The 12645-nt window shown below is 47.7% G+C and overlaps 1 protein-coding gene across 1 annotated transcript in view; it reads left to right on the forward strand.

The window, feature by feature from the left end:
• SYT17 (synaptotagmin 17) overlaps positions 1-5673 on the forward strand; it is a 90233-nt gene extending 84560 nt beyond the window's left edge. The window contains exon 8 of the mRNA XM_065892727.1: positions 5188-5673. Within this exon, the coding sequence (XP_065748799.1) occupies positions 5188-5384 (197 nt within the window). The 3' untranslated portion in view covers positions 5385-5673. The remainder of the gene's footprint in view (positions 1-5187) is intronic.
• The last annotated feature ends 6972 nt before the right edge of the window (positions 5674-12645 follow it).

The following is a 12645-nucleotide window of genomic DNA, read 5'->3' on the forward strand; positions in this document are numbered from 1 at the left end:
ATAGAAAACTGTTTGTACTTCCTTTGACCCATTAACCAGGACGTTGAGCTTTCTCACTGATTCAGAATCCTAATTATAAAAATAAATGATCACACAGTGAATTTCCCCAGGCTCTATGAAGGAGAAAAGGGTTGTTTGCCCCTTCACCAAATAACCCTGGTTCTGTTGTACTTTTTTAAGTTCTGGTATCTGTCTGGTAGTCACAATCTACCAGATTAATTTTAATTACTCCAGATGGGGAAACCACATGACCAAGTTTATTTGAATTATGTCTAAAGCCATGAAGAGTAAATAGGATCTAAGAGGAAATGCGAGGTGCCCTCTTCACAGGTTTTGTGGTGCATGGACTTTGTGACATCTATGCGTTTTTTTAAAAATTGAAGTATAGTTAATTTACAATGTATTAGTTTCAAGTGTACAGCCAAGTGATTCAGTTATACACACACACACACACACACACACACACACACACACACACATTCTTTTTCAGATTCTTTTCCATTATGGGTTATTACAAGATATTGAGCACAGTTCCCTGTGCTATACAGTAGGTCCTTGCTGACATCTATGCCTTTTTGTCACTCTCTGGTTTGTAAAGGTTGTTTTGAAGTTCCCTCCAGATGATGAGGGTAAATTAGAGCCTATACATTTTGCAGGTATATACTGTTGACTGCAGTAAGACGAGTCCCCCATAACAGCCAGTGCGGATATTTGGGGTGCCTCACAACAAAATTCCTGGATGTTATTGTTTCTAAAGAGGAGAAATGTAGGGATCTAGTTATGAGGAATTTGCTTCCTTTACAGGTTTTTTGCTGCAAGTGTCTCACCAGCTTGCTTAGTGACTTGGCTTCCCTATCTACAAAGTGGAGTGGTCAGGGGTATCTGGTCTCCTGTCTCTGAGCCCCTTTCTGGATTCAATAAATATCCAGTCTTAATTCCCTATTCTCACACTCCCTAGCATTTACAATGATGGCAAATCTTGATACTCTCCCAGGCAAATTTTATGATAGAAGTCATTAGTTTTATTCCGCTTGTTATAATTTGCATTTTAAATGTATGTTTTTTAAAAGACTGTTAAGATTGCCATAACTTTACCAAGTGATTTGCAAGTCCCAAAGCCTGCCAATTAGGTCAGACGGCCATAGCAGCAACTGCTTCCCATCAGAAGGGCTGAATCACTGAGGAGCGACCACCTTTCAAGTGCTGAGTGATTTACCAAGCCAAGTTACTTTGCACCTTGGGATAAGGAATGTAGGCTATCAGATTTCCATTCATCGTTCTGCCCTTCTGGTAATTTCGATGTTAATTCTCTAATATGAACTTATTTTTTCCTTTGTTTTCTTTCCAAAATAATATATTCTAGTAAGAAGTTCAAACTGTACATACTTATATAATAATTAGAAAAAGTGTCAAGTTCTCTGTTTCCTCTCTCCAGAGAGAGCTACTCTTAACAATTTTGTGAATATTCTTCCAGATACTATTTTCTATTCTATATGTTAACATTTTCTTAAGCAAAAAGAGATTGTGTTTACATATACTGTTTTGCAACTTGATTTTGTCTCCTAGCAATATGTCTTGGAGATGTTTCCATCTTGTATATATAGGTCTGTCTCATTTTTTACCATGGTTCTGGTTTCCATGGTGTTGTCACATCAGAAATTATTTAATTAGTCCTCTTGGGCTTCCCTGGTGGCGCAGTGGTTGAGAGACCGCCTGCCGATGCAGGGGACACGGGTTCGTGCCCCGGTCCGGGAGGATCCCACATGCCGCGGAGCGGCTGGGCCCGTGAGCCATGGCCGCTGAGCCTGCACGTCTGGAGCCTGTGCTCCGCAACGGGAGAGGCCACAACAGTGAGAGGCCCGCGTACCGCAAAAAAAGAAAACTCATAATTAGTCCTCTCCAGTCTTAGTTTGGGTGCTCCCAAATCTGATCCTAAGACAAGGACATGGGTGCAAACAGGCTACTAGGAAGGTGACCCCAGGAAACACCAACAAGAGGCTGGGGAAGTGAGACCAGGAAGGGAGGCAGGCCAATCAAGGACGATTTTTTTCTTAACTTATTTAATTAATTAATTGATTTATTTACTTATTTATTTATTTTTGGCTGTGTTGGGTCTTTGTTGATGTGCACGGGCTTTCTCTAGCTGTGGCGAGCGGGGGCTACTCTTCATCGTGGTGTGTGGGCGTCTCATTGTTGTGACTTCTCTTGTTGCGGAGCACAGGCTCTAGGCACGCGGGCTTCAGGAGTTGTGGCACACAGGCTCAGTAGTTGTGGCTCGCGGGCTCTAGAGCGCAGGCTCAGTAGTTGTGGCGCACGGGCTTAGTTACTCCACGGCACGTGGGATCTTCCCAGACCAGGGCTTGAACCCATGTCCCCTGCATTGGCAGGCAGATTCTTAATCACTGCGCCACCAGGGAAGCCCCCAGTCAAAGACGATTGATGCGTGGGTAACTGCATCTCGGGAGGGCTCCAGGACCACCGTCAGGTTCAGTGATTCTCTAGAAGGGCTCACAGAACTCAGAAAAGCTGTTATACTCCTGGTTATGGTTTATTGAAGTGAAAGGATACAGACCCAAATCAGCAGAAGGCAGAGTCCAGGAGAGACCAGCCGTGAGTTTCCAGTTGTGTATGGACAGCACTTAATTCTCCCAGTAACGATGTGTGGCAGCATGCTCGGAGGATCACCAACCAGGGAAGAGCACTGAAGGCTTGGTGTCTAGGATTTGGATTGACCCTAGTCCCCAGCCTTTTCAGAGGTCAAGTTTCTATTGAGTGGTCCAAGGCCCCTACCGAAAGTCACATTGTCAGCATACACTGGCACGTCCCAGGCAGAGAGCACCGGGCGCTCATGGTAGGATGCCAGCAACAGAAGCTATGGGTAGCCTCTGGGGTGGGCTGAGGGGGCAGGCAGGGTACCAACAAGCCTCAGCCACACTTCATCATGAAGTGTTTTTGCTATTTCCATTTTTCATTCTCACAAATGATGTTCTAGAGCAGGGGTTGGTGAACTTCTTTGCAAAGGGCCAGCTAGCAAATATTTTCAGCATTGCGGGCCACACAGTCTCTGCTGCAGCTACTCAACTCTGCTGCTGTAGCACAAAAGCAGCTGCGGGCATTATGTAAATAAATGGGTTTGACTGGGTTCCAGTAAAACTTTATTTACAAAAAACCAGTACAGACCAGATTTAGCTTGAGGGCTCTAATTTGCCAGCCCCTGCTACAGTGGATAATTCTTGGGTGTTTATCTTTGTCCATTTGTGCAGATAATTCTATGGGACAGATCCCTAGAAGTAGAATTGCTGGATCTGGAGTAATGACATTCTTATTTTGAGCAGATACTGCGAACCTCCCCCAAAAGTTGAACGTGCTTCCTCTTTCACCAACAGTGCCTGAGAACCTTTGAGATTTCCTTTCTTAGAACCACTTGCCAAGGAAGCAAAACCTACACCTATTGACTAGGATGTTTGTGCATTTTCATTCTTGAGCTTTGGAGAGGCAGAGGAAGACAGAACATTTTGCCCCCAGGAAAGAAAACCAAATGGGGCCTGAAATGGTCTCCTAATGCCTTACTTTAGATTTGAGGCCCACGGGGAAGGGGACTTCTGGTAACTTGTTTTCATTTGGTGAAAATTAAACCTTACATTGCCCACTAGGTGTAGTTCAAGAGTCCTGAATGTTACCTATTCAAAAAGGATTTTTTTTTAAAGATGCATCAGAGAGCTTCTCAGCAATTTCCTTTATTAAGCAAAGATTCTTTTCCTAATTTTTCTCTTCCGTAAGGGATTTTCATATAAATAAGGTCTACCTATGCATAGTGAACACTTTACCAAATGTACAAAAAATATACATGGTCCAATTTTTGTTCATGGAGCTGACAGGTACGGGACACACTTGATGGAGATGGCACAGCGTTTCACTTAGCCTGGTTCACTCTAGGTCTTTTTTGGGTTTAAAGACAATGGATGGGATTTTTGATTTTGTTTTCCAACTTTTCTTTTTTTCCCCATATTTTTACGTTTGGAATTCTTGATGTGAGCCCCACAGGGAGAAACAGAGATTTGTTAGCATTCAAGCTCTGTTTTGGGCTGCATCTTTTAGCCGGTTTGTTTGATAATGGGCATCCCTCCTGGGATCCAGCCTGCCTGTGCTCTGCTCACGCTGGGTGAATTTGTGATGGTCCCCATTCTGTAGTCTTTCATTTGTAACACAGACACAGCCTGCTTCCCCGTTAGTGAGATGGCATGCCTGGACTACCCACATGCAGATAAGGAATTAGGCAGAACTCGGCTGGAAAGATAAATCAAGCTAACTATCTCATTAGGCTTGAAAGACACAAATTAAGCTTGCATGGGAATTAACAGCCTTCCAAAGAGTCATGCAGTGCGACAAGGGGAGGAGAAATTGCTGGAGCCCTTTCTCTCAGGAAACTTGCCTCTGTTGCCTAAGTCCTGTTTGTAAAAGGTCAAGAGGTAGAAATTGAGGATCGAAAGAGCAGTGTAGTGTTTATTGAGCACTTACTGAGTGCCAGGCACAGTGTGCATTATCCCACTGAAAGCTCTCAAAGTACTGTTAAGATTCCTGTGTAACCGAGGAGGAAACTGAGTGCCAGAGGTGCTCCTTTGCTTGTCTCAGGGTCTCAGAGCTGTTGAATGACAGAGCCAGGATTCACCTAGGATGTCTGGCCCCATGGCCCAGTGGTTCTTATCTGGGATGAATTGACCCCCTGGGGATACCAGGCCATGTTTGGAGACTCGGGGGTTGTGACAGCTGGGGGCGGTGGGTGCTACTGGGATCTGGTGGGTAGAGGCTCGAGGTGCTGCTGGACATCCTACAGTGCACAGGATGCCCCACAAAGAATCATCCAGGCCCCAGTGTCAACAGTGCCGGGCTTGAGAAGCCTGGTTTAAGTGCTCAGCTGGACTCCAGTGGTGGCTGGCAGTTCCACCAGGACTGTCCGGCTGTAGTGCCCTGAGGACAGTGTGGTGAGTCTACGAGTCAGAAGCTTAAATTTGCAGCCAAGGGACTCGTGGGAGGATGATGAGGGAATCAGGGAATTCTCATGGTTAAAAGTAACAGTGTCCTGAAAACAAGGTCCTCGCATCTACAGTTGAGGAGTCTGGAGACTAACGCCCCTGTCTCGCTCCTGCCTCCTGTCCTGCCCCCTCCTCCTCTCGCCCCTCTGGCTAGTGTTCGGCCACAACATGAAGAGCAGCAACGACTTCATCGGGAGGATCGTCATCGGCCAGTACTCCTCGGGCCCCTCAGAATCCAACCACTGGCAGCGGATGCTCAGCGCCCACCGCACGGCCGTGGAGCAGTGGCACAGCCTGCGGTCCCGGGCCGAGTGTGACCGTGTGTCGCCTGCCTCGCTGGAGGTGACCTGAGGGCTGCGGGGAAGGCAGCTTTCATTTGTGAAAAAAGGAAGAAAACTTAGGACAAAAAAATATGCCATATATGTATACTATTACATCCACATCCGCACACACACTCACCGCCACACACACAGCTCCTCTCAGAACTGAAAGGAAGCTATTGATCACAAACTGGCCTCCCTCAAGGAGCGAGGCCTGAGAACCTTCCAGAAGTCCCATCCATAGGTCAAGAGCCGAGTGGGCTCTGCTCTGAGACTTACGGGCAAGTGCTTGCCCTTGTGGATCCCCCTGCCCCAAAATGCACTTTCAACCTCAGGCCAGAGAAAGGGCCTCCCCAGAGGTGCCAACCTCCACTGAGACAAAATTTTCTAAGAGTTTGGCCAGTGTTGGGAGGCCTGACCCCCATAGGCCCAAAATGCACACCCACTGGGTGACTTCTGAATGGGCTGCTGTTCCTAGGGGTTCTTCAAACCTGGTACCTTTCCCCAGAAGTGTTAAGTACTCTGTCTTCTCTTTAGTGGATGTGATAAATAGATTAGACTATTTGGAGAAACCAAACGGCAACAAAAATTATTCCAGGGTAAGAAGGCCCTCCTGGCTTAATTGAACTCGTCCTTGTGTTAGCTTTTCTTCTGGGGACTCCCTGTGGGTACGTACGTGGATGTTCTGGTGTGTGTGCCCTCAGGTGAGCACGTGTGTGTGCCTGTGTGTCCCCTTAGTGGGCAGGGTGCTGGGCCGGGACCTCAGTCCCGAGCACTCCCTTCTCTCTGCCTCGCCCATCAGTGAAGTTTCACCCAGCGCCCCCCTGTCTGTGAAGACCCCACCTTCAGTAACAGTAGCGTGTGTATAAGTCAAGTAAATAAAATACGATAGAGCAGAAGTAACGTTTTTTGACCGAATCGTGGCGACTGCGACTCACAGAAGACCGGCAGAGGACAGTTACAGGGAATAAAATGGCCACCACGGCTGCTGCACCCCCCATCCAAGACGATACCCCTCCTCGTCACACCCTGAGGATCGCTCCGTGTTTGTGTGTGAACCAAAGTCATTTCTCTTGTGCTAAGAAATTAGTGTAGTTAGAATAGATCTCTCTCTCTGTTGGATGCTTCTGTATCTTTTCCCACAGCGTATTGTCTGGTATAATGGGGAGCTATTTATTGACATTAAAGATTATCTATTTGTGCCACGCATTTGAGTTATCTTTTTCTTCATGAACATGGGCATGGAGGGTGGGAGGGTGTTTCAGTTCCTACCACTGTGTAACAAATCATCCCCACGACTCAAAGCACTGGTATTTATTATGCTCACAGATTTTGTGGCTCCAGAATTGAGACCAGACACAGGGATGGCTTGTCTCTGTCCCATGAGACCTACGGCCTCAGCTGGAAGACTCGAGGGCCACAGTGGGTATAACCAGACAACCGGTCACGCTGGACATTGTTGGTAAGATTAGTGTGTGGTCTGGGAAGGAAGAACGGTCGAAATGTTAAGATATATTCATCTGACGACTGACAGGAGAACCCGTGCAAAGAGAAGACGAGGATTTATGTTAGGTCCCTCCCATTGCAAGCAACAGGAAATTAACACAAAATAGTTTAAGCAACGAAGGAAGTGCTGGCTTCAGGCATAGCTGGATCCAGGGGCTCAAATGAAGTGATCAGGGCTTTGTTGATCATGCTATCTCCTGGACAGGCTCTCCCCATTCGGTGAGCGTCACGGTTACCAGCAGCTTAAGTTCCAACTCATACTTTATCGTCAAGACCCAGCTTAAACTACCACTTCCTGATTTTCCAAGACAGAAATGACAGCTGCTTCCTGTCCTCCCCACCAGAAGCTTATATTTCTATTTAACTCTTGGGGCCTTACTGTGTGCTAAGCCCAATACCTGCACAGTCTTGTTTAGTTCTCACAACAACCTTTTGACGAAGAAGCTGTTATTATCCCCATTTTCCAGGGGAGGGAAGTAACGCTTTTTTCTATAAAACCATTTGCTTGTTCAGGGCAAGAGCCGTGGCTACTTAGCTTTCTATTGGCCATGCCCAATAAAAGGGGCTTGACCTAGGTAACCCCCTGTGGGCTGAGATGGCTTCACCCCTTCTGGCCACATTGGGCATTGCAGGGTCCCCTCGTGGGTCCCTCTGGTGTCTCTCACTCTGGAGTGGAGATGGCATGAAGGTCAAGGGGGAAAGGCTGGGAGGTTGAGTTAGGTTACGTTTGTTAGGAGACAAAAGGAGAAACTTTTCCCTCTCTATAAAATGGCTTCCTTCCCGTGGTTGTACAGAAGAGGATAAAAATATGAGAGAACAAACAGAATGAGGAAAGACAGAAACAGGACAGGCATTCAGGACCAGAGATGAGGTTATATGGTGATTGGGCCCATGGGTTTTGGAGCCAGAGAGGCCATGGTTCAAACCCCAGGCCCAGCACACCCTACCTGTGCCCTCACACAAGCCGCGGAGCTGCTCTGGGCCTCAGTTTCCTCATTACCTTACATTGGGCACTTCAGAAGCCGACGTTGAGGCAAGGACTCGGCTGCCAGTGGTTTATTTGGGAGGTGAGCCCAGGAAGCATAAATGGAAGGATACGTCAGGGGAAGGAGAAACGCAGAGGCTGCTTTAACTGGCACTGTGGGCAGCTGGGGCTCAGTCGTGCTGGGGGCCCACGTAGAATACGCTTGAGAATGATCGTTGCGGGGAAGCTGGACTATTTAACTACTGCCCCCTCGTCTCTCAGGGTCTGAGGGTAAAGCCCCGGAGGCGTTCAATGACGCAATTTAGGACTGTCCTGTGTGGGCTGAGCCAGCTTGGGTAGCACCGAGAACTCCCCGGGGCGGAGAATGAGGGGCGTGTACCTGAGCAAGTGAGCTGTCCCTCAGCATCGGGGGGACTCAGGTGGCCGCGGGCTGGGGGTGGGGCATCCCCAGCATCCGCTCCCCTGATGTACAGTAACCGCAGGGCTGGCTAAGCGCCGTGCCGAGCGCTAAGCATCTCATTTAGCCCTCATGCAGCACCCCAGTGAGAGGTGTTAGCATTCCTCTTTTATGAATGAGGAAGCCGAGGTTTCCTGGGATTGGGTGGCAAGCGAGCATTAGAGCTAGAGTGCCAGCCCGGGCCCAGCTGACTCTAGAGCCTGGTATGGCCTAAACTGTATCTCCCCCCAAACTCACACGCTTCATGAAGCCTTAACCCCCAGTACCTCAGCGTGTCACTGTATTGGGAGGTAGGCTCCTTAAAGGCAATTAAGATTAAATGAAGTCATCAGGGTGGGCCCTAATTCAATATGACTGGTGTCCTTATATTAAGGGGAAATTAGGACGCAGAGACAGACACACAGAGGGAAGACGGCATCTACGAGCAAGGAGGGAGGCCTGGAGACCCAGGCCAAGGAGAGCTCCTTCCTTCCCAGCCTCAGAAGGAAGCAACTCTGCCAACACCTGGACTTCAGACTTCCGGCCTCCAGAACTATGAGACTATGAAGCTCTGTTATTTAAGCCACCCAGTTTGCGGTCCTTTGTTACGGCAGCCCTAACAAACTCATGTAGAGTTGGTATGGCTGACCGCTCTGCTGGGCTGTTTCATCTGAAAGTAGGATGACCGTTTTTACCCCATAGGGTTGTATGTGATGTGAGGGTTAGCCGGGATAAATGCCTGCAAAGGCTTAGCACACAGCACTTGAGGGCTATTCCTACTGGGCACACATCAGGCAATGTTTGCTGAGTGACTGGAGAGAACAGCAGAAGCACAGATGTCAGAGCCATCCATGTCTCCAAGGATAGTTTGTCAGGAGATGAGGGAAATGTGTTGAAAGGTGAAGAAATGACTTGGTTTCTATAGAAACCTGGACCCCAGGTGCCTTATTGTGGGCCACCTGCCCGGTTTAATTAGCATCCTCCTTCTCCTCAGCCAGAAGGTGAGAAAGGAGATGCATGGGCCACCTACACACCCTTTTGGGGGTGCGGGGACCTGAGTTCAAAGGAAGGAGGTAGAGGAGAAGCGGTGGTGTCAAGTTTTAAATCTGCATCTATTTTCCCAGGGCCCATCTTGAGCTGTCTCATCTCTGGGGACTCCAGATCCCCTCAGGGCTCCAGTCTACCCCCTGGGACTTGACAGAAGCTATGACCTCTGCCCAGCCCTGCCCAGATGTGCTGGTTCCCAGGGCACCAGGAACAGCTGTTTTGGGTACTGATACTTTACTCCCAGAAAGCTGGGAATCACTGCAGGGAAAGAGGAAGAGTTCCTTTCCTTTCTGGGTGGCCTGTCTTCCACCGCCAGTGGGATACCTTTTCTTTTTTCACGGTCAAAAATACCATTTAAAAGAATCCAGGAATGAGCACCACTAAGTAAAAATTTAAAACTTATGTCTAGAAAAGAGACTGGAAGACATTGCCCTGAAGGTTGCAGGGGTTAACTTTTGGGAAGTGGTTTTGCTTCTCAATTTTATACCTTCCTATTCAGTTTTTTTGAAGGTTCCATAGTGATGTAATTGTAGTTAACATATATTGAGCATTTATGGGTCAGGCATTGTTCTAAGCACTTGTATGGGGAAAAGTACTGATTTGTCCCCATTTTTCAGATGAGGAAACTGAAGCTAAGACGGGTTAAATAATCAGTGTGTGGTCACACAGAAGCAGGTCTGGAATTTGAACACAGATACAGATGTGCCTGGATTGAAAGGCATGAAATAAACTAGGCTCTACTGTCCCTTTTATGATGGTGGTGAGGGGAAGGGAACTTTGTTTTACTTACTGGTAAATAAATGACAATTTTAAAAAGCTAAGAAACTAAAGGAGATAGATAGATAGATAGATAGATAGGCAAACAGATGATAGGAAGAAAGAAATAGATCTTCACCGAACCCCCAGGCCACCATGAGCACAGTGTGTGTATGCGTGTGTGTACGCATGGGCCCGGGTGGTGGGGGGGGAGAGTAATGTCTTTAAGAACCCAGAAAATATATACTGTGTTACAGAGAGACCTCTACAACCTCCAAATGGCAGCAAAGATCCTATTTGTTAAGTGAATAAATTGTCTATTTCCTAGCCAGTAAACTTGAGGTCTAGAGCGAGGGGTGGCAAGCTACGGCCCGTGGGCCAAATCCAGCCCACTGCTCGTTTTTGTAAATAAAGTTTTATTGGAACCTGGCCAGACCCATTCCTAAAGTCTTTCACAGAGTTGTGACAGAGACCATGTGGGCTGCAAAGCCACTACTATCTGGCTCTTTACAGAAAAAAACGTAAAGTTACTGCTGTGTAGGATGCATAAGTCTGGAGACGTAAGGTACAGCATAACGACTGTAGTTCATCACACTGTACTGAACCCTGGAAGTTCCCTAAGGGGTAGATTTCACGTGCACTCACCACACACAAAAGTAACCCTGTGAGGAGGTAATACGTTGATTAGTTTGACTGTGGTATCGTTTCACTATATACATGTATATCACATCATCATGTTGTACGCCTCAAATACAAACAATTTTTCTTAAAAAAGAGAATTTTTTAGAAAGTTTGCCTACCCCCACCTAGAGCAATGCTTCATAACACTAATGTACACATGACTCCCCGGGGATCCAGTCAAAATGCAGATTCCGATTCAGCAGGCCTGGGGTGGGGCCCGAGGTTCTGCATTTTTAACGAGCTCCGAGGAGATGCCGATGCTGCTGGTCCGTGGACCACACTTGGGAATGAGCGTGTCACAAATACTTTACATGTTTCCATCCAGAGAGGGGGCATGAACCAACTTACCCAAACCTCCGGCCATCACATATTGTATTATCAACACAGGTCATTTAGGAGGTTTATTTGCCAAATCAAAGGCTCCTCCACTTTTCAAAAGTATTTCCAGCGGCCTGTGTCTGACCACCCTCCTTTTCCCCCTGGTTCATTCACGCAGAGGGTGTTTGATTTCCGTGACAGCAGGGGCCTCTAAAGTACAGTCAGCACACCAGATGATGGGGAGTGGGGAGAAAGCCTTCCAACTCTCTTCCATTTTTATAGTTTGTATCAACTTTTTTGAAAAGTCAGTTTGGGGGAGGGCTGTTTTATAACAGACACGATGCACATCACTTATATAATAAACATATGTCATTTATAAATAAGTAAGTGTGCATGCTCTGGGGTGCCTCATCACAAAGCTTTGAGACAACGGGTAGACGTGAGTTACGCCATGGCTGAAACTGGGCCTGGGCTGTGCTCGTAGCCTGAGTCAGGCCTTGGCAGGCTTTCAGCCCCGTGTGGGCCGGCAAAACACGCCGCGTGGGCACGAGTTTTATTCCTCACAGGCACAGCGGCAGGTGTTCCAGAGAGAAAGTGAGCGACTGGAACACGCTTGAGCCCTTGTGAATGCCAGCCACACGAAGTGTCAGGGCACCTGGCTGAGCACTTCGGGAGAGAAAGGAGGGAGCGTGCAGGGAAAGCCAGGAAAAGACCTGCGCTGGATCAATGACAACCGTAGCAAAATTTGCTGTCAGGTATTCAACACCTGCTACTAGCCAGCTTCTATGCTAAGCATTACAAATCATTACATTTAATCTTTGTGAGGTAGGTACTGTTATTATCCCCTATTTTATAAAGGAGGAGAGAGGCTCAGAAAGGCAGAGGATACACAAAGGCTGGTTTTTAGAGGTATCAATTCATAAATGCAGTGAGATTCCAATGAAACACCAGTGGATCTATTTTAAGTTTGAACACGCTAGAACTGTACACTAATGATAACGTTTGCTTCTTTTTGGTGAACACTTCCTCTGTGTCGAGAACCTTCGACCGGCACATCCTTTAACCTCCAAGAGACCCTGCAGGAGATGACGGGCCTGCCCTTCCTCCTCGCTGCGGGGAATCCAATGTCCTGGAGCTGGGCCGACACGTTGGGGCCCCGCTGAGCCAAAGCACTGAGGCCCCGCCTGCAGGGGGAGCCCTGTCTCAGCTCCGCGTAACGTTCCCATGTGCAAAGGAGGCCCAATTCTTGTCAGATCTTCAGATTCGTAGCAGAGGCAGAAATCTCGACTTATACTTAAAATCTCCTGATCTTACACCCTGACAACGAAGTTTTAGAAATTTTAAAACACAGCATGGACCCAACACATCACATCCACCGGTGAGCTCGCTTTGGCCCAGGAGGCCTCTGCCCTAGATGCTGACTTGTATTTTTACCTTCTGGTACTATTTCCTCCTAGGGCTCCGAGATGCTTTATCTGCTGTGCCAGGCGGGGACGTGCGCGCCACTACTGTCCCATCTTACAGAGTCTCGAGGGAGGCAAGCACGTGCCCAAGGCCACTCGG

Source organism: Phocoena phocoena, chromosome 15 (assembly GCF_963924675.1).
Source record: "Phocoena phocoena chromosome 15, mPhoPho1.1, whole genome shotgun sequence".
NCBI lineage: Eukaryota > Metazoa > Chordata > Mammalia > Artiodactyla > Phocoenidae > Phocoena > Phocoena phocoena.